General features: G+C 38.3%; 2 protein-coding genes across 8 annotated transcripts; one reads left to right on the top strand and one right to left on the bottom strand.

The window, feature by feature from the left end:
* The first annotated feature begins 1,691 nt into the window (after positions 1–1,691).
* Positions 1,692–10,831, top strand: LOC120757108 (cytochrome P450 2J5-like). 3 transcript variants are annotated; one of them, XM_040074218.2, is made up of 10 exons: positions 1,692–1,832; positions 1,894–2,027; positions 3,044–3,206; positions 3,721–3,870; positions 5,300–5,460; positions 6,309–6,482; positions 6,712–6,853; positions 7,510–7,697; positions 7,811–7,952; positions 9,654–10,161. In XM_040074218.2, coding segments are annotated over exons 1-10 (1,434 nt in total). In that variant the 5' UTR covers positions 1,692–1,831; the 3' UTR covers positions 9,833–10,161. The 3 variants fall into 3 exon arrangements, with proteins under 3 accessions (XP_039930152.1, XP_039930154.1, XP_039930151.1); XM_040074220.2 differs by having other exon boundaries at positions 1,699–1,832; positions 1,914–2,027; XM_040074217.2 differs by adding an exon at positions 10,657–10,831 and having other exon boundaries at positions 1,710–2,027; positions 9,654–9,852.
* Positions 10,832–11,778: 947 nt separating this feature from the next.
* On the bottom strand, positions 11,779–23,354 carry CAPN10 (calpain 10). 5 transcript variants are annotated; one of them, XM_040074214.2, is made up of 14 exons: positions 23,295–23,354; positions 22,732–22,939; positions 21,246–21,377; positions 20,803–20,999; positions 19,427–19,644; positions 18,784–18,925; positions 17,136–17,302; positions 16,333–16,592; positions 15,649–15,851; positions 15,236–15,288; positions 15,033–15,118; positions 13,794–13,993; positions 13,155–13,200; positions 11,779–11,919 (listed from the first exon to the last, which is right to left on the bottom strand). In XM_040074214.2, exons 2-14 carry the CDS (start codon positions 22,873–22,875, stop codon positions 11,890–11,892), a joined length of 1,878 nt encoding a protein of 625 aa, XP_039930148.1. In that variant the 5' UTR covers positions 22,876–22,939; positions 23,295–23,354; the 3' UTR covers positions 11,779–11,889. The 5 variants fall into 5 exon arrangements, with proteins under 5 accessions (XP_039930148.1, XP_039930149.1, XP_039930147.1 ...); XM_040074215.2 differs by lacking the exon at positions 15,236–15,288 and having other exon boundaries at positions 15,797–15,851; XM_040074213.2 differs by having other exon boundaries at positions 15,033–15,288.
* Positions 23,355–23,701: the final 347 nt, after the last annotated feature.

The following is a 23,701-nucleotide window of genomic DNA, read 5'->3' on the forward strand; positions in this document are numbered from 1 at the left end:
CATTTTAAAGTCTCAAATAGCATCAAAATCTGAAGAAATGGCTGGATAAATAACTGTTCAATAGCATAACTCAGTAACAGCACATTTTTTGATATATATATGGAACTATCAGAATTGGCTGACAAAACCATAAAAGTTATTGAATTTCATATTGCTTCCCTCAATTTTTTTGTTGACTTAACTCTTCAGCTGTAAGGTCCATAGAACAATGCTGCTGGAAATTACACTTACCAAATTTTTCTGTTTCCATTTCTCTGCTCAAAAAACCTAAACAAACAGATAACAGAGGCACACAGGCACGGTTCTTGGCCTCTGATGGCTGCTCCACTTTCACACGTCCTGCAAAAGCATCTGCACATGCAGCACACTAAAGCAGAAGCATTGCATGAAACTGCACAGAAAAGTCAAGTGGTGACTGCTCAGGAAAGTACAGCAAGAAAATGTTGCAATGTCTCTGCTGCCCTATGAAACTGCCTCCATGTTTCCTGTTGGAATCTGGAGTTATTACAATCCACTGCAGAAAAAAAAAGACCAATTGTCATCTACATTTTTCAAGACTGAATCATGCAAGATTGTATTCACCACATTTTCTTTTATTGACCCATACACACACACAAAAATGAGTTCATTAGAAAACTAACTGAAATGAGTGTCTGAGCCTGTAACTCTCAGTTTCTTAAAGCTTAATTCAGTTCTTGAGAAGCCATGGATAGCACTAAACCATTATATTTCAGGATCATAACATACATGATTCCAATCAATAACCTTGATTTTGCCGAAACTTTTTGAGCTGAAAAGTGCAGACTGAAAAATTCAGCAAGCTTGCTCAGAGAAATTATGATAAAATTTGAAACAGGCAACTTGTACAATTGTATGGATTTCCTTAATCGCCTGTTTAGACTTGAAGATAACATTAGCTAGGTTCTTGAACCAAGTGTTGAAAACTACTGTGTAATATATCAGTAAGTATGAAAACTAAGTCTCAAGTTAAAATTTTGCTACACACTGGTACAAACCTTTCTGGTAAACTTATTGGATCCATAAATCAGTAGGGATTAAAATTTTCTTTCTTGCATTTATTTGTTCTTTTCCTCACATCTAATAGAACCTGTGCATAGTTTCATCTCTGAAATTTGCACCAGAAGACTTTAAAACAGCATGAAACTAATTTTTTTAAGAAAGAAAGACATCATATAATCTGATGGATAGAAACAATCTCTCACTAGTGTTCACATAATATCATAACCTAGGATATGATAAAAGGGGAAAGAAGACACTCTTCAAATTATTAAATTACCTTTTGTTTTTCTTATTAAAGGCAATAATTTAGCTTTATGCTGCATTAATTCATTCTTTTACACCTCAGAGACCTCAGATATTGTGTAGATGTTTCTTCTTCTATAAGGAAACCACACAATGATCATAGCATTTCAGAATGACAATAACTAATGTATTTCAATGTTGAACGACATGAAAGTGCCTGAAGTATTAACATTATCCAAAACTCTCGAAAACTTCAGATAACTATTCAGTAATTGGCATTTTGATCCACTATGAAGACTAAGAAGGAAACAAAATTCTGAATGAAAAAAAAGAGACAGATCATTAAAAAAAAAAAAAAAGGTGGGTGTGGCTTGGCTAGCCACTAGGGATACGCAGGCTTAGGGTTTTCTAAGGGCTTCAGCTTGGGAAGACGGTAGATTGTCAGAGAGAGATGGCTACAGGAGACAGATCCTTAGAAACAGTTTGGATTCAGTAGAAGAAACACATCTCCACAAATCCAAATTTTCAGAAGAAGTCATACACACACACACACAAAAAACCCAAACTAAGTGAGAAGTTAATATTTTGATGAAATGTTGGGGATTACTCAGATTTTTATATCTCTAGTAGTGTGTCTCCTGATTTTGCAGTTCCTCAAGCTGCAATGGATGCGAACCCAGCTTCCTCCAGGACCAGTTCCCCTCCCCATCATCGGAAATTTGTGGCTGCTGGACTTCAAACTTCGCCGAGAAACTCTCAGTAAGGTATTTATTTATCTCTGTGGTTGAAAATCAGTCTGAATCTATTTTAACTTAAATTGTGCATTGCATAGGAACAGCCTAAAATATTATTTTTTTAAACCTCAAGCTTGATTACCAGCTAGTTTCAAAGGCTCTGAGAACGCTGCACTATTAAAAATATTTCTGAATAATAACACCACCATTGCCTTAGTCCTTGCTCTTTTCTCTCTCTTTTGGTTGCATTCTCACAAGCACTGTCATGGAATGCTATTTCATTAGCAGTTTAATTCTGCTTCTGTGTTCATATCCAGCCCTGTAAGCCACCTCTAGCAGAGCTCTCCTGACACCAATGCCACTGGAACATTTCCATTAGAAGACCAAACACATACCCTAAACAGACACTTTTTTCCTTGTTTTTTACAGCAAAAAGATTTCTTGTCTGCCATAAACCGTTTGCTGCTAAAACAAAGCAGGAAAATCTGATTGCTGTTATGTTTACAACACAACCAATTGAACCAATCAAAATTATTTTTAAAAAGTAAGGAATTTGCTTCCCACTATTACAAGGAAAAATATAAGCATGATGTGAGGAACAACAACAGAGGAAAGTAAGGAAAATCCTGTGGAAGCTATAAAAAAGAAAGCAAAAACATTTCTTTGCTTTCTTTATAAGTTAGAGACAAGAAAATACCATAACTTTGGTTCATTAATAAAATAAAGAGAAAAGCTCTAGGATTTTGCCTTTAATAATTTGTTCTTTGATTCAGAGCTGACAAAATAACCTGCTGTTTTTATTTCTGAGAAATTTTCAGATGCGTTCTTCTGAGAGGAGTCCTTAGCATCTATTCCATAAAGAGCAATTATCTTCTGTTCCCAAAGCACATTATTAACTGAAAGATAATTTTTTTCTGAAACCTGCAATTCAATTTGATGCCAACAAATAGGTTTAGTTACAGCTACAGAAAACTCTTAAATAATTTTTTATTTGAGTGCATGCTTTCCCTGGTCTATAGTTACAAATTTCCTGTTATCAACTCTAGTTAACCAACATCTACGGCAACATCTACACTCTGTGGATGGGACAGACACCTCTGGTTGTGCTGAATGGATACAAAGCAGTAAAAGATGGCATTGTCACCCACTCAGAAGAACTTTCTGGAAGACCTCTCACCCCCTTCTACAGGGATATGATGGGCGAGAAAGGTACAAGATGTTCCACAAGACTGAGATAGAACAAGGTGCAAAGAAGGAAGATGTTTTCCTGTGAGCACACATCAGCTACTGCTGTACCAGGGAATAACTGGGCTTTCATTGCAAAATGTTTCATGCAGAGCTAAGCATGTTAAGGAAAACACAAACATTTCTTGTCTTATAAAACACAACACTCAGTCTTTTTCCTTCCCAATACATCCCAAGGAATACTTGCCTGGAGAAGCTGCCCTTCAATTGTGTCATTTCTAACCCAGGAAACTGCTCATGTAGAAGATATCTATAGATGAAGTTGCTCAGTCCTCACCAAAACCCATTCAGTTTCCAAGGACACAGTTATGAGCAGCTGGGGATCATAAAATCCTCACAAACCAAAACTCAGCTTCTAAAAATCTAAAATCATTGTGTCTTGTTAGTGAAATACAACCTCATCTAAATCAAAACTTGACTCCTGCAGGGAAAGGATTTCCCTTCCCAGCAATGAACTAAATGTTTCTGTGTTTTTCAGGTATTTTCCTGACAAATGGTCACACCTGGAAGCAGCAGAGGCGCTTTGGTATGACAATTATAAGAAGTCTAGGTCTTGGTAAGAACAATTTGGAGCATCAAATTCAAACACAGGCTCATCACCTTGTGGATATCTTCGCAAATACAAAAGGTAAATTCACTATTAGAACAACACTTAGAGCTTTTCCTGAAATATTAGGGCTGGTAAAAGTTTCACAGTACATTTTTACAAGTAATGTAGATATTGTCAATATTAGTAGAACTTTCACTAGCTTCTTAACTGCATTCTTTGCAAAAAAAGTTTTGTCTGCACAGTGGGCAAAATATATATATTTTTTTAACAAGGAGAGTTCTAAAAATGTTTATTACCAACACAGCTGGTAATGATTCTTACACTCAAGGAGTATAGAAAAACCCTCCTTAAAATACGCAATGTGTGACCTGCTGGAAGTCATTCTAGGACAGCAGGCTTTTAGGATTTGGCAGAGGAAGAATCCCAACACAAGGAATGTATCATTCAGTTATCCAAAAAAACTTCTTTTCAAGGTTTGGATGAAATAGAAACCAATAGAATTTTAGCAAGCTGCCAAAATAAAGCAATTAAATATAAATATTCTGAGCAGTCAAATCCCTCACCCACATTGTGTTCCATGTGAAAACACAGAGAGGTTGCCTGAGGTCTCCCTCCAACTCTGCTTGGATCAGGCCCATCCCTTTTCCATGAGCAACATTCACACATCTTTAAAATGTAGGATAGGAGATGAAAAAGTCATCTCCCTCAAGTCCCTGTACAGCCCAAAGCTTTACCTACCATGTAATCCCTTCTCAAGTTTAAACTAAATAAATGCATTTACTCTTTCCAAGAACAACCAAGAGCGTTGGACTGAAGTCAATGATGCATTTTCCATAGGAGTATACTTCAAAGGTTGTCCTCACTATTGAAAGGTGTACTTAATTTTTTTTTAATTTATTTAATCCTTTTCAATGGAAGATGTATTCCATCCTATTATATGAGCTTTGCCTGTTCAGTCTGTGGAAAAAAAGTACATCTCTGGTTGGAGTGTTAAGCTGATACTTGAAAACTGAAAACATAAGTAATTTCAACGGAACTAAGAAACAAAAACTCCATTTTTTTTCTGTATTTTTGTTGGTGGTTTGGTTTTTTTGTTTGTTGGGGTGGGGGTCTTTTTGTTTGTTTGTTTTGGGGGGGATTGTTTGTTTTTGTCTTTAGCTGTGAAACTTACCATCTACCTCCACATTTGAAGGCATATGCTCTAATTTGTTTCTTGCATTTCCACACAACACAGACCACAAGTCAAAGAAGGGAAAAGAGATTTTATGTTTGTCTTCTCAAAACTGATAATCGCTGCATTTTAGAAGAGTAAAAAGCAGATTGAAAATTAAGATTCCGTGCATTTACAATTCATGCAGTTAATATGTATTAAAGCAGACTTCATTTATGTGATTTTTTTTTTCTAAAAGTAGTCTGAGCCCTCGGTTTTACCATTGAAAAAAAATCTTCCGAGTTTTTCTTGCTGTAGTCTACTCAGAAGTTCTCATAGCACCTCCCATATTCACAGGCAAACCTTTTGACCCCCACACTTCCATCGTCTGTGCAATTGCAAATATCATTTGTGCTGTTGTTTTCGGCCATTGCTTCTCCTGTGAGGATGAATCTTTCAGCAAACTCATCAAAGCTATTTATTTTGTGATCTACTTTCAAGGTACTATCTGGGGCAGGGTAAGAACCTAATTCTCTTGTTCTTGTTCCTTAAGGTGCATTTGCACTTGACAAGTCAAAAGAAATTAAAAGTCAGAGACAATTATTCACAAACAATTCCATTTCAAACATACCATGGTTCTACAAGCCACAGTGAAGTAATAAATCAATACATACCTTGTATATGTAATTGTTGGCTTCTAATACTTTTTTGCCTGTAAATCATCTCCTAAAATTAAAATTCTAGATCGTCACTTCTTTTCACAAATTTCCAATGAGCAATCATTTGCAGAATACCGTGTATTTAAGATTCTTAGTTCTTAAAATCAAAGTAACTTCTAATATTTAATTTTTAGTCTTGCAAATCCGGACATGCGGTTAATAAGAACTAAGTCTTCAAAGTGATGCTCTTTTGAAAAGATATCTTGCTTCAATTCAGATTTCATATTACCATCAAGATCTAAGTTATTCTGAGCTTCCTATAAGATACAGGTTACAACTTTATCACACCAGGAATAATATTTTTTAAGTTCTTGAAATCCTAGCTATTGCTTAACTTGCGCAGATTTTGGCACACTGGCATTCTAAAAGACTATCAGATTCTTCATAACAGGATGCCAAAAAAAAAAAAGTTACAGTAAAAAATTCAAGTTTGAGAAAATTTGTTTGTGAGTCAGATTCTCAATTACTCACCCATTTTCAGAATCCCTGATACATTATTATGTATTGGTCCAAAAAATAAAATAAAATCATGTTCCCAGTGTTTAATCTCATCCCAAACAGGTCGCCCAGGTGTTGCGGTGACTTCACAATATGGAGGAAGTCAGAACTGAGATCTGACATTCTTTGCTTTCTGTTTAACACCACAGCTGTACGATGCTTTCCCGTGGCTCGTGCACCATCTCCCAGGGCCTCATCAGGAGGTGTTTGCCTACAGTGACTTCATGCACAGATTAGTCATGCAGGAGGTCCAGGCTCATGAGAGACAGAACACAGGTGATCCACAGGATCTCATTGACTTCTACCTGGCTCAAATTACAAAAGTAAGTATCTGTTTATCACACTCTCCCTTCCTTGGCTTTAACACCTACTACAAACACTGGCTGTTCCAATAACTGCCAAAGGATTTTTACATGCACACTCTATTTGTGTAGCACTGAAGGTGTTTGGTTTGGTGGGCTGCTCACTTATCAAACAATGACAGTTTCTATGGGACTGGTGAAATATCTGAAATTATCTGTTTCATAATCTTCTTGTGAATATACCCTACAGACCAAGGATGACCCTACTTCTACATTCAATAAAGAAAACATGGTTCAGACCGTGGTTGATCTTTTGCTGGGAGGGACAGAAACAACAAGCACCACCCTTCTCTGGGCACTGCTCTACATGGTACAATACCCAGAAATCCAAGGTGAGCAAAAGCACTGTCAAAGAGAACTGCATTCAACATCACAATGAACATCATTACTGTATTAGCTCAATCACTTGCAAGGCATCCAAAAACCCCCTTACCTATGCACATGAATGGTGATACATCAGCAATTGAGATCCAGAAAATGGAAGGTCAATAAATGAAACAAACAGGTGCTTCCCTATCTGGTTCATTAGCAAAACTAGCAGAAATCAGTTGTAGACACAGTTTTACCTCGCTAGGAGTAGGCAAGAGAGAGCAACAAGTTAAAGATATCTCATATGCAACCTAGCCTCCTCCTAACCTTCAAAGTAGAACAAGTTTTTAAAAGTTACCTGATCTGATATGTATTTATAAGCAATGGAAATTATACCGGTCATTTCAAATTTAAATCCATTTTTGAAACACAGAGTTGTACTATCCTCATCACTCAGTAGGATATGTCTAAGAGACATCATCCTGTGCTTCAGAGATTAATTTCCTTGATCAACTGAAACCTACGCCATAATCAAACCACATGCCAATGCATTTCATAGCAACATAATTTCTTATATTTCCCACGTACAGGACATTCTCATATAAAAAGCTGCTGGGAAAAAAAGGGGGGAAGAGAGGGGGTGGGGGTAGGAAATTAAAACATTTTAATTTTTCTGCAGAAAAGGTTCAGAGAGAGATAGAGGCTGTTCTGGAACCCTCCCATGTCATCAGCTACGAAGACCGTAAGAAGCTGCCCTACACAAACGCCGTGATTCATGAGGCTTTGCGCTACAGCAACGTCACCTCTGTTGGGGTCCCTCGACAGTGCCTGAGGAGCACAACTCTGCTGGGCTTTCACATTAAAAAGGTACAGAGGATACCCCTTGTTTCTTACATCTCTGAGCTGCTAAAATTTAGCATTTATATGACAGAGAGAGAAGGAAAATCTATAGAAAATAACATCTCTGCTGCTTCTTGCAGGGCACGATTGTGTTGCCAAATCTGCACTCTGTGGTGTATGACACTGAGCACTGGGCAACCCCTTGGAAATTCAACCCAGATCATTTCCTAGATTTGGATGGCAACTTTGTGAACAAAGAGGCATTCTTACCTTTCTCAGCAGGTAACACCCTGACCTTGAATATTCCTGTTTGCTGTGTTTCCCAGCAAGGTTAAAAATATCATTTCTAGGTCCTAAAATTTTAAAAACATGCATTTATAAAAATGTATTTGACACAAAGATCTTAAAGTCATGTCTTCTGCAGTAAGAGCCACAAATAAGGTTGTGCATTTTGTATTTTTCGTACATTGAAAAAGAGGATAAGTATGGCTGGGAGACACAAGACTCTTTCCTTGGCATATGCAGGGTTCCTACCATAAGAATATTGAGCTTCTAATCTCCTAATGTATTAAATCAAGTTAATTCCCTGTGAAATCAAGGTAATTCCCCTAGATCAGAAAAACAATTTATTTTCACCTTACAAATAGGAAGGCCAATGACAAATGGAATGTGATTTTTCAAAATATACAGAGAAAATCTGTGAAGAAATAGGAAACCAAACCTCAGTATCCCAAATCCTACATTAATAGTCTAGCACCAGGTTTTCTTGTATCTGTAGAAAACTAGCAAAATCCAGTAGATTTTGTAAGTTTTCAGTAGAATATTATTTAAAAAAAAAAAAAGTAACTTTTCAAGAGCATATTACAATGTACAACTTAACTAACTTACAGTGCAAAATGCAGGGAGATTCAAAGGTATGGAAGGGGAAAAAAAAGTGAAAAGCAGTATGAAACAACTTCAGTGATTTTCTCTAGTCTACCAGTTTCTCCAATAAATTGATTATGAAAAAAAGCAGCTCAAAAGAGAAAAGTGGTGTCATTACTAAAATATTCACAATAAACCCCCTGGGAAACAGCTGAGGGGTTTTTTTGTGTTATTGGGACATTATGCTACTACATACTTCTTGTAGAGAAAAAGCAAAGAGCATACTGAGTAACATGTGGTCAGATTAAATGTAGTAAATCCAGATTTTAAAAAAAAGTGCCTAAATTGTCTGTAAATCCTAAAATCATCTGTGCAAAACAGGTATTTATCATCTTACCTTCTTTACTCACCAACTGGCCATGAATCGAAACTAATTTGGGCTCCCATTTCAGCTGTGGCATAGGACTACCTCTTTAACTTGCTCTGGTTATTTTCTGTTTATGTAATCTGAGTATTTATATATTCTGAATATCTAGACTATATAGATATCCTGAAATATCCCATGTAATCAATATGCCAAAATGAGTCACTGAATCTATATATCACTGCACATTTCACTCTTATTTCACACATCTGCTCCTGACAGCGTTAGGGCTACAAAGGACTCAATACACCCTTCTGAATTTCTCTTAAAGAAATCCTGATTACATCCTTCTTCTTGGCTTCAGAACTGCATCCCACAATGCTCCAGCCCTCCCTTCTCAACAACCAAAATAAGACTCTGAAGTATATGAATCTTCTTAAAATCTGACTTGGCTAAGAAGCAATTCATGGCTCTCACAGAACAAGAATCAACAATGGAGAGGGAGAATCACATACATGCCCCAGGGGTGATAAAACGCTAAACAAATCCAACCAAACCACCAAATCAAACACTTGACAGACGTTCACAGTTTCCTAGTTAAATGTTTCCCCCCAACCCCAAAACATCTTCTGTCTTTAGAGAAGAAAATAATTATCTTACATTAACAGAATTTATGGAACACAGTAGAACTTTGTGCAAAGTTCTTTTACAGAATTTAACTCTACTCAACCAACTCTTCTTGTTTTCTTCTGCAGGGCACCGTGTATGTTTGGGGGAACAGATGGCACGAGTTGAACTGTTCATCGTCTTTACCAACCTCCTTCGAGCATTTACATTCCAGCTCCCTGAGGGAGTGAAGGAAATCAATCTGGAGTACGTTTTGGGCGCAATACTGCAGCCACAGCCATATAAACTCCGTGCTATTCCACGCTAGTCTGCAACACACTTCAACATGTTAGTAAGTGCAGTTCCTTTAAAAAACATATTTCACTATCTCAATTCTATTCAGATGGAGGTAGCTCAACACAGCAAATTAACAGTGTTTTTATTTAGGAGGTCTGACCTCATCTACTGAACTTTCTGAAATTAAAATAAGTCTACTTGCCAAAGTCTCATAATTGAGCCTTCGGCATACACAAATACACAGTATTTCCAAAAAAATGTATTTTCACACTCACAGTAGCAGTGAATTAGCTGTAGGTTGTTAGAGAAGTGGCCTGTATCAAGTAGTTTCCTGCATATGTGCTCCCTCAGGTATCACACTCTAAAAATAGGACAGCTGTTCAGTAAGGATGCTTGAATAAAACTTTCTTCAGTAAGCCGTTACTCTTCTGAGTTCACAGGCCTTTTCTTAGACCTTCTTGCAGGAAGTGACAGAGTACACACAACACTTAGTTTTGCTTCCTTTGCCTTTCACTCTCTCACAAAACATAGTGTAGCATAAACTTCACACACACAATAGTAACTGTAGTATGGGGCCTCTCATAACCATGGCCCATTTAGAAATCCTTACATCTTTTTTTGCTTTCTCAGTATCCAATTTCTATTTCATCACAACTGGGGTCCATGCGCTTCCAAAAACCTTTCCTTCTGTTTAGAAACATTATTGTATGATCCAATAATTTCCTACTTGAAAAGAAAGGAACAGCTTTTCAAGAAATTATGAAAATAAACAAAAATGTTAACAGTTGTTTTAGTAGGTACAGTAGAGATTTATTACTCACAGTGTTTTCTTTTGTTCTTTTTCCACATCAACAGATGTAGAAGGTTTTGACCATTTAAAATACAGCCAAACGCATCCTAAACCCTTTCAATTTTCAAAGTTCAACAGGAGCTAGCAGAAATCATGGCAGGATGTTGTTAAAAGCAAAAGCAGAATACTACATATTTCTGGGATATAAAACTAATGGAAGACTCAACTCTCCTTGCAAATATTTCCAATTATTCCCTTCCATTAAGTGACAACCTCAGTGTTCTAACACATAGCAATGCTTGCTGCCACAGAACAAATGCATACTTAACATCATTGACATTTTTCACCTTTGTAATAAAAGCCATTTTAAAACTTTCAATGTTATTTTTATTGAGGAAAATATAACATTTAAAAAATCCTGCTTGAATAAGAAACACTTTCAAACATAAATTAAGAAAAAACTCTTAAACTTCACATTTCTTGCAGTGAGGGCAGCTCTTCCATAAAAGACATTCTTACACTTTTACAAAAACAGTCTGACAGGATAGTTCAAAAGTTTTCAAGTCTTGTCTTTTTTATTTCTGGCGTTCATGAAAGAAAAACTCACTCACTAAAAAAATCTTTCCTTTGAACTCACTATCTGCTTGGTTCCACAGAGGGCCCAAGGTAAAGTGCTCAGCAGCAGGACTGGCAGTGTCACATATGAGCTTGGACTTTTTCTGCTCCTGTGCATTTTGATGGTTCTTGAGGTATATCCTACCTAAAAAAAAAAAGACTCCAGTTTTGCCTCTATGTTCACCACTCCTTTAGTCACATGAAGTTATGCTCTCAGGATGATTTTTTTTCCCCCGATAAAATATTATTTCACAATCACAGAATAGTTATAGTTGGAAGGGATTTTGATCTCTGCCACGGGCAGGGACACATTCCACAAGACCAGGGTGATCAGGGCTCCATCCAAACTGGCCTTATATGTCAGTTCTCTGATTTTCTTCCAAAACTATAGCTTGGGTTAAAACATGCACATATTCTTCACCTGTATTTTGAAAAACTGAGGTTCATGATAATTTGCTGTACAATGCTCCTTCTAAAAATGTGGGAAGAGCAAGTATTCAGAGTGTTCACGATTAAAAGAGGTATTTTTTACAAAGAAGTCACCACAGGCCTGACAGTTGGCACCAGTGAAAAACGGGCTAAGAACATCATCTTGTTATTCCATTTAAAACTGAGAAGTGCAAGAGGTGAGGCATTCCTCAGCTTCCCGATGTTTCTTGAAATAACGGTGTGAGAATTCCATGCTACTTTTTCATCACAGTTGTAAAGGAAACCTATAAGAAAATGTGCAATACAGAGGAAAAAAAGGCTATTTCATTTGGTGTTTTTTGTCAAGAAGGAAATAAAGTGAATCAGAGAAAAGAAAGATTTAGAAACTGAGGTCAAAATGCAAGGTTTCAAGGTTTTCATCAGAAATCACTAGCCCAAAGTGAGGCAGACTGCCTGGAACCCTCAGGAGCTAAAACCCTGAAAGTTTAAAGTCCAGTCTTTAGAAAAGCCTACATTGTTGAAGATTAGATTCAGACATTAATTTCTCCCACTGATAAGAAAAATATAGCTGCAGTTTCCAGATTCTTGAAGCTGTCCTGAAGAATCTAAATTGTTTGTTTCTTTGATTCTGTTTCCATGAAATAAATAAAGAAACATACATTGGAATATATTGTTTTTCATATAATGGCCTTGCAACTTTTGTTCCCAAAACAATGGTAACAAAGGACCTTCATTACATAGTTCAGCTCTTCATATTTAAGATAAGAGGAACCATATGGAAAGTACACACAGGTCTCTGCCCAGTTTGTGAAGCACACAAAATCCATACTGTTTGTGTGGTTTTAAGAAAAAAATGTAATCACAGGTCAACATGACCCACATTCAGAAAATGAGTAAGCCAATTCTAAACTTGGGTGAAGAGTCTTTCCTACAATTTTTGTTTTGTGCAAAAAACAAAGGGAAAGACCCAAGAACCTAGATGATCTTATTCTACCTAATAAGCAGAGTGTTATCAAGGACACATTTTGATCCACCAACCAAATCATGTATCTTCAAACCACTCTTAAAATAATACTTTACTTTTTAATTAAACAAATTTGAACCAAAGTTCTCTGCACCCAATAAAAACATAATAAGTATTAGTTATTCAGTATTCACATCCAACCCTTTTATATTACATGCCTATCTAATCAAGCAAAACAAAACCAAAGTCTGAAATAGCTGTCGTTAACTTGATCAAAACAACTTGCACTCCAGAAGGGATTATAATGGTGGGATGCTGTATGGGCTGGCTGAAGGGAAACATATAAAAACCTAATCTTCTCATTTTGCTGTGCTCTCTTAAGCCTTTACAACCCTATAACATCGTTAGAATTTTAAAACTGCAATACAGAGGATATTATAAATATCAAAACCAATCAGATAGAGGAAGGCTACAACATACAGTTAAAACAAGCAGATCTGTGGTGACACCAAGAATGAATACATCAAAATATATCCATCAGAATATATCACTCACCTCTTGTAATACTTGTCCAAGTGTCTCGTGGCTGTGAATGCGCTTCCTGTTGAAAACCCAAACCACACTTATTTCTGCACAAAGCATTGGGAATCTTGCAAATACCAAGTATTTATCCCACATCAAAAAGAGGGGTTATATCAGGCTTCATTCTACATCCTTTCCCTTAGCAAATCTTCCTGCAATTCTATTGAGTTTTACTGCAGTCTTATGGAATTTACAATTCTGATACAGAGCTGTCGTTATTCACATCGTAGTTAGGAACTACCTGGAATAAGGCCGGATACTCATTGCATTTTCTCAAAACAACCTTGATTTTAAAAAGGCATTGTTAACTTTCAACACAAATCCCAACACTGATGATATAGCTGGTAATTAATTACTTTAGTGTCATCTCCTCCAGCAATAGACACCTCAGATTCAGCAACTGATGCAAGAAGATTTAACAAATACTACCTTTTTTATTCATTCCTCCAACATAATCGAAGTGGTAAGCAGTGCATGCAAACACAACAGAAATACAAAGACTTCACAAAAAGTTTCCATCAAGAGAACATATTACTTCAGTCATTTCCATGCATCCTGTAATACATGTACTAAAAATACTGGAAATGAAAACAAAAGGCAACATAATTTTACCTGTCTATTTTGGTTGCTATGACCACTGTAAAATTGCCTTCTGTGTTGGGCAAGTATGTAGAAGGTATAATGACATAACTTCCTGCAGGAAGTCTGCAAAGTCGGCTGACTTCCTGGGAGTAGCAGTGAGGAACACAGCTCACCAGTGGCTCCAAGTGTAGAAAAGAAGTAGTTTGTGGTTTCCAGCTGCTGTTAGGCACCTGCAAAAAAGAATGCAAGCATGCCTACCTTTTAATCTGTTTCAGGTGTCACAGTGTTTCATTCCTAGGACACCACAGTGCAATATTGTCCATCTCTATTCCCAACACTCACTCTGCTGTACAGAGCTAGAGAGAAGAGGAATGGAAAAGCTTCCAGAAAACCCAGATGGCAGCACTAAGAACAGATGAATCATTCCTAGCCTGTTTGTAGACAATGTGTAGAACCCACTACTCACATAGCTCTAAAGCTTTCCCTGTTGTCTAACTTCACTTTTCCCTACTGTAGCCTAAAGCACTTGTTTTCCACCTCAGGGATCACCTGAGCAGATTGTGTCCTTCCTACTCTAGTAGTCTTCCCTGTACTTAAAAGTCATATTAGACTTCATCTCAGTCTCCTATAGGCATAAAAAATGCCCATCTTTCTTCACATATTGAATACTTGGAAGTTTTATGATTATTTCTGGTGCCCAACTCCAGATTTTTCACTTAAGTAACACCTTTTTTTGAAGCATGTTTTCTTAAAAAAAAAAAGCTACCCTTCTCTGCAAAATAGTTACTTAAGCAGCAGCTTCTCAGGTTACATTTGTGCAGCTGAACACTAGCACACATGTGTAGAATCTGTATCCATATCAAATCTTGTATTGTTTCTGATCACCTGCTCAAGATGTCACAGTCATTTTGATCCAATATCATTTGCCTATGGACATTTAATTATTAGACACAAAGAAAGTAAGCTTTCATGATGAATTACCAAAAGGTCTGGTCCTCAATTTCTAGAGCACTGAGAATTCTTTGCAAATCCTCAAAAAAGTTCACCATTGCTAAAACTAATTTAGAACCTTGTAGGAATTCAGTGGTACCAATTATCTGGTTACTATGTAACTAAGTTACTCCATCTCTTTCATGAGTACTGCTTCCCAGAGTCAGCCTGTGTTTCTCCCAGAAGCAGCAAGTCCCTTGCAAACTGCAAGGAGCCCTGTGCTGACAGACTAACTTTCACCCTTGGTAAATAAGCAATCAAACTGACCAGAAGCCTCACCTGGAAAATATGGAAACCTATTGGACAACACTTGCTATCCAGGCAGTGCTGACGGAGGGTGACTTTCACATTGCTTTTCCCCGGTCCTGCAGGAATGGAGAGGGGAAAGCAGGGGTTGGTATGGAAGGAGGGGAAGTTCCTGCTACCTCCAGCATTTAGCCCATTCTTCCAGCATCCATGCAGCTGCACTGTCTCCCATTCACCAGCCGGGAGTTCTTCACAGAGCGCAGAATCCATGGGTGGTGGCTTTAGTTCACTAACAAACATAGAGAAAAGAAACTAAAATGTATAAAACATGTACTATCAGACTACAAACAAATCCAACCAGCTTTTAAATAGCTGACAACACTCCATTTTGCCTCTGCATATAGCACTAAGCTGCAGTTTAGAGTCAAGATGCTACTCATCTGGCTACTTCTGGCTAGTATTTTAACAAGAGGTAGTAGCAGCTTCATGACAAAAACAAGGAGCTGGGAAACTTCCATGAATTCAAAGACAATACAATGCTGTTACACAGCACTCTGAACAACTCTTCAAAATATTTTGAACATTCCCACTTAGTGCAACACTTGTATTTATGTCAACAATTTTAAGAAATGTTTTGTTTTAAACCTACCTGAGAGAGATCCTTCCCGTTGAAAATACACGAAGCAAGAAATTCCCTACTGCATCTTTCAGAAAAGTGCTGGGAACAACAAGATAAAAGCCAGGTGAAAGGTCACAGCACACGTGGACTTCTCTATCGTAGGAATGGCAGACTGTACCTACAACTGGAGGAGCAGAGAGGGTCTTTGGAAGGTTAAATCGTTTCTTCTCCACCTAGAATAGATGCATAATGATGTGTGGTGGTTTAGGAAAAATGAGCAGCTTTTAATAATATGAAAAAATTATCAAATATTGTTTAAAACATTTTTAAGCATGCATACTTTTACAAATGAAACAAAGACAAGAGTATCAGCAGGTGACCTGAATATCAAGAAGTAGGAAGAGTTAATATTCAGGCAGAGTAAATTTAGGAATGGCTTCAAGTAATCAGCCTGAAATGTCATGCACTAGTTTGGAACAATCCCAAGAGCTCAGTGATAAGAAGAAAGTACTAGTCCAGTAACAGTTTGTACAGACAGTAACTGTGAGATAAACAAACCATTCCAGCACAAATCAGAGCTAGAAAATTTGTGACCAGTTGAATCACGTCACTGGCATGGGAAATTAATGATTTTACTCAAATGTAAATGCTTTTAAACTCAGTAATGCTTTTAAACTTCTATTTGCAAAGAGAAAAATGTCACTTTTGTGTTACCTTCCAGACATGCAATCCCACAGCCTGGTAATTCTTTCCCTGAATGCCCTCAGTCAAAGATGGATTTTGAATCCTTCCAGCCCAGTCAGTGCTGTATTTCCTGCATTTCTGCAGCAGAGCAATGCACACCTCACTTGATTCACAGACCCTCAGCCAGAACTTGGGGTTGGTAGGGAAGCTGCTGTTGTTGCGGCAGCCACCTGCAGACTGGCCTCTCACCCAGGATCCAAAGAGATTCTGTGAGTGATACAGCACTTTCTCTAACAAAATAAGAAAACCATGGCGTGGATTTCAGACATGGGAAGCTGCTTAATTTTACACAACAGGTGTATGGCAGAGATTCCCCAGCCCAAGAAAACATGCTGTCATAGCCTGACACTTCCCCAAAGCAGAAATTCATGACCAAGATTTTGAGAGGCATGAGAATTAATGCCACGGTTGATAATGACAGACTGATGACATGATTTTTACAAGAAACTGTTACTAGAAATCTCAATTATCTACTATTAAAAACAAAACATCACAAGGCTGTCCAGAATAACAGCCTTCTAGACAGACGACACTAATCTCTCAGCCAACGAGCAAGTAACTAGATTCCACAGAAATATCAATGGTTTCTCTAAAGATCTTTAATTTTCTCTCATCCTTCTGTTTTTCAGTAGAGACAGAAAAGGCCCGTGGATCTAAAGGAGAGGGGAAAACTGAGAAAGAGAAACTATGGCCTAGTTTCACCATTTGCAATTCAAATCAATTCTTCCCCTTGACATAATGTTATTTGCATGAGAAGTCTTCTCGTATCATACCTGTATAGAGGCTCTGAAGTTGTCCTTCCTCATTGACTGGAAAGCCCACAGTAATCTCATCAAATTCCCTGAAAAATTCCTCTTCATCAACCCAGAATTCTCCCTCTTGGATCTGTGAGAGGAGTTCTGAAGCAACTACTGGGTCTAGCTGGTTCCATCCTGGACCACTGCACGCAAGACAAAAATTAACATTCAGGTCTTTGCCCAGCAGAGTTCCAGAACAGTGTTCTACCAAATATCTTATGGAGCAGGACAGCAAGAAGAGATTTCTTCATTGTATTGTGAAATAATTGCATCAAAATTTTCTCTCCACAGTGCTGGTCAGTGAGAGGGATCACAGGAAACACAAGTCATAACTTATCAAAGAAAACTTAGAAACAGCCTAAAACCAGCCTGGATGCAAAACAGACTTCCAGGTGAAATAAGTGCTCTGTTTACAACAGTCACTATGGTAAGAAGTCTGAGAGCAAAATAAGATTTTTAACTGTTGTTCAAAAAAGAGACGAAAAAGTAAAACAAGCTGCACTGTGATTGTTCTGAAAGAATTTTAAGGCTTTACATCAAAAGCTGCCATTTTGTATTAATGAACTGGCTACCCCCATGAATCTGCTTCCAAGTCTTGATAAACCAAGAATTTAAATGCCTCATTATTTAGGGCTCATTAAAAGCTAGTAGTTTCAACATCTTCTATTGTTTCACTAGCAAAAAAGAACAGTTCTGCACTTGAATAAAAAAGGGCTCTAAGGCCACCCAATAAAACCCCATCCTCTTGCAACTACATGGCAACTTACTCTTTGACAAAGAAACTACAAGAGACCAAGTGTATAACCAAAACACTACCAAAAGAAAAAAAAAAAATCATCAGCTGAAGTCTCAACAAATGCAATTAAATTATCTTTCTAACTCAGAGAAGAAAAACATTTCTACAAAAATGTTCATTAACATCACCATATTGTTAACATATCTTAATGCTGAATGCCTGTTGCTTGGGCCAAGAATTGCATGTTCTTTTGTACAGTCAAAACATGTTAACATTTTCCAAAATAAGCAAGTAGGGTCTGCCCTTTCATTCTTGTTATTTTGCTATTTGAGCTGCTACACATATTTCTGCAAGTCCTTTAAAACAGCTCTCTTCTTTATTTCTACTTTATATGGACTCTGTTCCAGCTTCTCCTACTTATATCAATTTACAGAAATGAGAGCATGCAAGCAACAAGCATAACCATTCTTCTTTCTGCTGCAGTTATATAATTACTCCATTGCATGATTTCTGCAGCTGAACCAGGATCAAATGAGGAGACACAAGTAAAGCTGAGTTACTACAAGAAAGAAATGTGATCAAAGATACTTAGATCGATGGCAGAACAATAAAAAAAGCACAAAAATCAAAACCAGAAAATTAGCCAACACCTTAAGCTTGTTTCTACAAAAAGATATGATGATTTGATAAACATAGAAGTTATTAAAAAAAATTACTAGCCTCAGAACCAATGAGCTGTGTGAATTCCCAGCTCTGTAAAGGATTACACACACAGAAGCCGCTCTCCTCTGCTACAGATTATTAGCAGTATTGCCTATGCAATACAGATAAGCTCTGTACTTCAGAACTTACACAACTGGTTTTCCAAATGAATGTAAAGATGCTCACCCCTCACACCAAGGCCCTTTCCAGCACCGTCTCCCCCAAGGATTTCGTATTCGTAGTAGGAAGATTTCCTTGCCTGACACTTCAGAGAGATTCAATGTGTCTATCACAATAAAGGCATGAAATTCTCCTAGTTCACTTGCACCTGAATAGAAAAAAAAAAACAAATTGAAAATAAAGAAACTAATCTGTTCCATATTTTACAATAACATTACTGAAAGGAGGCAATTGCAGGATAAAATGAAATTTGTTTTAAATCTCTATTAGAACAGCACAAAGAAACCCCAAACAGTTCATTTTAGTGACTATAGAGAAATAAAGTAATATTGCAAAGTGTATTAACTCACTCCCTGATCTCAAATCCCTACAAATTCACTGTGCTGAAATTCGTTGAGGTTTTCAAGGTTGGTTTTGAGGTGCTTTTTCTAGAGAGTGCATTTGTTTTTGAGAACTGACCATATTAGCTTCTAATATAAAAAGCACTCCTCAAAAGCAGCCCCATCCTGAACTCAGTAACATCCTTAAATCTTCATTTATCCAAACATTTCAAAGTGTACCATGAAACTGGCAAGGTATTAGCATTAGCACTTGTATTTGCTGGCTGCCTTGTGCTTTGATGCCTGTTAATAGAGACGTTTACTCTCACCTTGTCTGGAGTTGAGGACTGAACAGCTTATTACACACTGTTCCTTCAGATTCATTAGTCTCCTAAACACTGCTTTCTCCAAAACCATACCAGTCTTCTCTTTCTCCACACTTTTTCCAGGGCCTTTCAGGGTCCATCTTTCAGCGATTCCTCCAGTCAGATCAACCAAAGCATCTGCCACCTGTCCCGCCCACAACTGCTCATAAGATCCATGCACTCTAGAAAATGTAAACAAAAAAAAAAACACAAAGAAAAAGTTTGTACAGCAGAACAAAAGAAACACAGTTCCTACACACTTGTAACCCCACTCTATATCACATTCATGACTGTGTCCTGGATCATAACCCAAAGCAGGCAAGAGAAAGCATATAATATCTTACTTATCTAGAACACAACACGTAAAGGATATGTGAGCCATTGGATATTCCACTGCTTGATGGGAAGTTTCTTACATTCTCTCTATTCTATTTAAAAAACTACTGTTGTCTGGTACTAGTAATTTGTACCTTATTATCCATGCTCTGCATTATCTTTTGTGACATACTAGCTGCATTCTGTACAAATAAAAATATTTCTTCCTCTCCAATTAGTCTTTATTCACTCTGCACAAACAACCAGAGCAGCATTTCCCTCAACAACCTAAGCAAACCAAGAGACTGCCCACCTGAAGTAGCAGATGCAAAAATATAGCAAAAGAAGTCAAGACTAAAACAGAATTATAAGATTGAACAATAAGATCTCTGCAGAAAACAATTACTACATTTCAAACCTACAGAGAAGCTCTAACATGACATTGGTGGTTCTCAGCTTCTGCTCAATGTATCAGCAGCTGACTAAATTACTCCATAATTGAAGTCTGCCTCTGCCCTCTGCTGGCAACCACAAAATTTTCTGCTCAGATTCTTTGGGACATTAGATGTCTAAAAGAGTAAACTAACAAAATACACAAAAGAGCAGTGAAACTCACACAACCAGAGCCTCAACTAGCACAAACTTATATAATGTTGTTGTTTTCCATTAAAATATCTGCATGCTTTCTGCTTTCCATTGAGCTGTCATCTTATCTAGTAAAACATCTTCCATTAACAAATTAGATAACTAATGGACAGACTTAAGAAAGTTATTTGAAACCCAAAAATTCATTGCAGCTTACTTTTCACCAGAATTATCTCCCTAAGACTGTCTTACTTCATATACAACCGGAAGCACACCTTACTGACCTACAGTTTAAAGAGCAACTTCTGCACAAGCCAGCATGGGACCACCAGCAGCCACAACACTCAGACCTACACCCAAAGCAGCCAGGTAAAATAAGAAAGCAGAAGAAATACACAAGTACTGTAGTTCTATTTCCATCAATAGAAGCATTCACATACTTTGCATAAGCTTTTTCCAGTAGTGGAAGCCAAAACAAATCCTCTTTCTGACACTGGGAAAAGCAGAGTTTGCCCCCAAGGCACGGCAGGCGATCGTCAATGGTCACTTCGACCCAGTGGCCAAACTGCCAGACCCGGCACGTGAAGCAGCCTTGGTAGGACTCATCTGTCCAGCTGGGCTGACCCGGAGGGATTACCTGGAGGGCAAAAGCCAAAATCAAGGCAAACAATGAATTAATGAATTTTATTTTTCACAAACAAAACTAGTTTAAAATATACTGAATATCACCCATTTGTAACAAACACAGAAAAAAATATGATAGCAAAACCAGTGAAACAGAGCATAATGAAGGCAATACTCGTATGGCAGCTTGGGACTCCAGAACAATACTCAAATATCAATTAGGTGAAGAAAACTTCTCTGACATGAAACTTCTCCAGACCTTTTCCAGCAAGTATTTGCTCTTCTGCAAAGCTACACAGGCACACAGGAACCAACAGTCTCCCAAAATTCCTTGTTTTACTGGCACATCCTGCAGATTGTTTGAAAATAACCGAGGAGAAGAACAAATGTCCTAAAATTAAAGAAGAGGAGTTAAAGCCAAATCCTGCACGACGTTCTAAGAAAGTCTGTGTTTCTGGGATTGGGAGAGCTCCAGAGACCTTTCATAAAAAAAGGGAATTTTTACTTCTAGAAAATTTCCCTTTCATACACAGCCTAAGTAAGAAGTAACAAATAAATGGCTGGTGGGGGTATTTTGCAGGTACTTAATGAATGTAAATCTAGTTCCCACAAGAATTTTAGCACACAATCATCACCACCGGGTGCAATTCTAGCAAAAGCAGTAATAAATGAAAGACAATATAATTCATCAACTCCTTGCTAGACTTATGATTGGCTGTGACAGGGCTGATGCTATTCACATTAAACTGCACATTCCAAGTTACAAAAATCTCAAAATTAGAACAAGGGAAAAATGTTTCCTAGGGCACAGAAAAATAGATTAGTTGGTAGCACAAAAGGGAATTTCAGATGCAAAGTCCTGAACACTTAATCTGATCTGAAAGTGAGTTTGTGAAGTGGTTCTCCTTACATATAAACACTGCAAGAGATGGAAATTAACTCATCAGCCCACAGCAGCAATCAAGGTGTAAAATATGAAAGCAGGATGCTGCACACTTGACTCCATGAAATCACTGGTTGGCCAATTACACCTGATAACCGACAGCTCTGTCACTGTTCTACAGACAGCCCCAGACACAGGGGAGAAAATACAACTCAAGTCAACACACAATTTTTCCCCCCCATTACATTTTTATAGCCTTTTTTTCCCCCTCTACACAAAAGCAGTATCATAAATACTTCACTTTAAATGGGTGTACCGCAGAAATACATTCTAAAGCTTTTAGCTCTAATACAGCTTGCTCTGCAGCCCAGTTATAAGTTTAAAAGCACTATGAGTCACATGACAAGTTATAAACTTTAAAAGTTTTCTTTCTTGCTATCAAAGAAATCAACCACAAAAACTAAAAAAGCAATAGGCTTCTAAAAAATCCTAAAATCCAATTACTTATTTTCAAGACCATTATGCAATATACCAAAAAATTTGGGAATGACATAACGCTGCATTCTAACTTGGCATGCACATAATTTGCATAATGAAACATATTTATAATTTATTAATTTCTACTACTGCCATGAAATTTAAAAGCTCTACAAAAAGATTTAAATCAAGCCTACAAACAAGTACCTAGACTTAAAACCATGACTCATGTACTGTTAACGCTGACATACATTGTTTTTATCATATCTGTATTTCTAAACAAAAGAAAAAACACCACCCAGAAGCAGTCATTCAGTGCCAACTTTCATTTATTACCTGAAAATTCAATTCTGCTAAAATTAGCCTTTTATACCTTAAAACTCACCTTAGGTCTCAACCAAGATATCTCGCCTCTGAATTGGGCAAGCGGGGTACAATAATCAAAAAATATAGAGGTATCACTGGCCGGAAAAGTGGGGTCTGTGTAAAGGTCTCTTGCCACCATTAACGGCTTTTTCTCTCCCAGCATTTTCAACACAGTCCTAAACAGCTTTGCCGGCTATTCCTACGACTTTATATCGCCGGGGGCCAATCTGCAACAGAAGCAAGTGTTACTGGGGAATTGTAACAGGTAAACAAACAGGCACTGCGGATTTGTTTAGGGATGGACAGCCCCTCACTCTAACACGGAGCACCTGGAAGCACCACATTGCTGGCTTCTTCCAGCACCTGATGCCACCCTACACCGCTCAGCTGGCAGACAGGGGGGCCTCTGAGGAGACCTACACCCAATTAGGTCCCTTCCCCCCGCTCTGAGCACATCCTCCACACAAAGCTCCCCCCACCCTTTTCCTCACACCCAGCCCGAACAGGGTCCCTCCGCACACGCCTCCCCCGCCCCCACAAGAGGTGTCGGCCCTGCGGCGGCCGCTCCCGCTCCCCGCTCACCGCGGGGCGGCCCCGCCGCCATTGCCCGGGGCGGCCGTCACCCGGCAACGCCGGCACGCGAGGCCCCGCCCGGCCCGCCCGTGACGGACGGCGCCGCCGACCAATCAGCAGGCGCAACGTGCGCGCGCATCACGCATTGGCCCCGCCCCCCGGGCTGAGGGGAGCAGAGGGGACTCCGGGGTCCGCGGGATCCTCTGGCCGGGAATAGCTGGGAGAAATGGGAAACTGCCCGCGTGGGGCACGAACCGTGGGCACCCGAGGTACGGGCTCCTGCGGGCGGAAGAAAGTGAAACCAAAGTGTTTTCATGAAGATTGTGACAGAGAAACCCAGAGGAAGTGCTGGCCCTCATCGACTGCTTTCCTGACGTAGAGGCAAAGATCACGTTTTCGGATAGTTTATCACCGTA

This window comes from Hirundo rustica, chromosome 10 (assembly GCF_015227805.2).
Source record: "Hirundo rustica isolate bHirRus1 chromosome 10, bHirRus1.pri.v3, whole genome shotgun sequence".
NCBI classification, from domain to species: domain Eukaryota; kingdom Metazoa; phylum Chordata; class Aves; order Passeriformes; family Hirundinidae; genus Hirundo; species Hirundo rustica.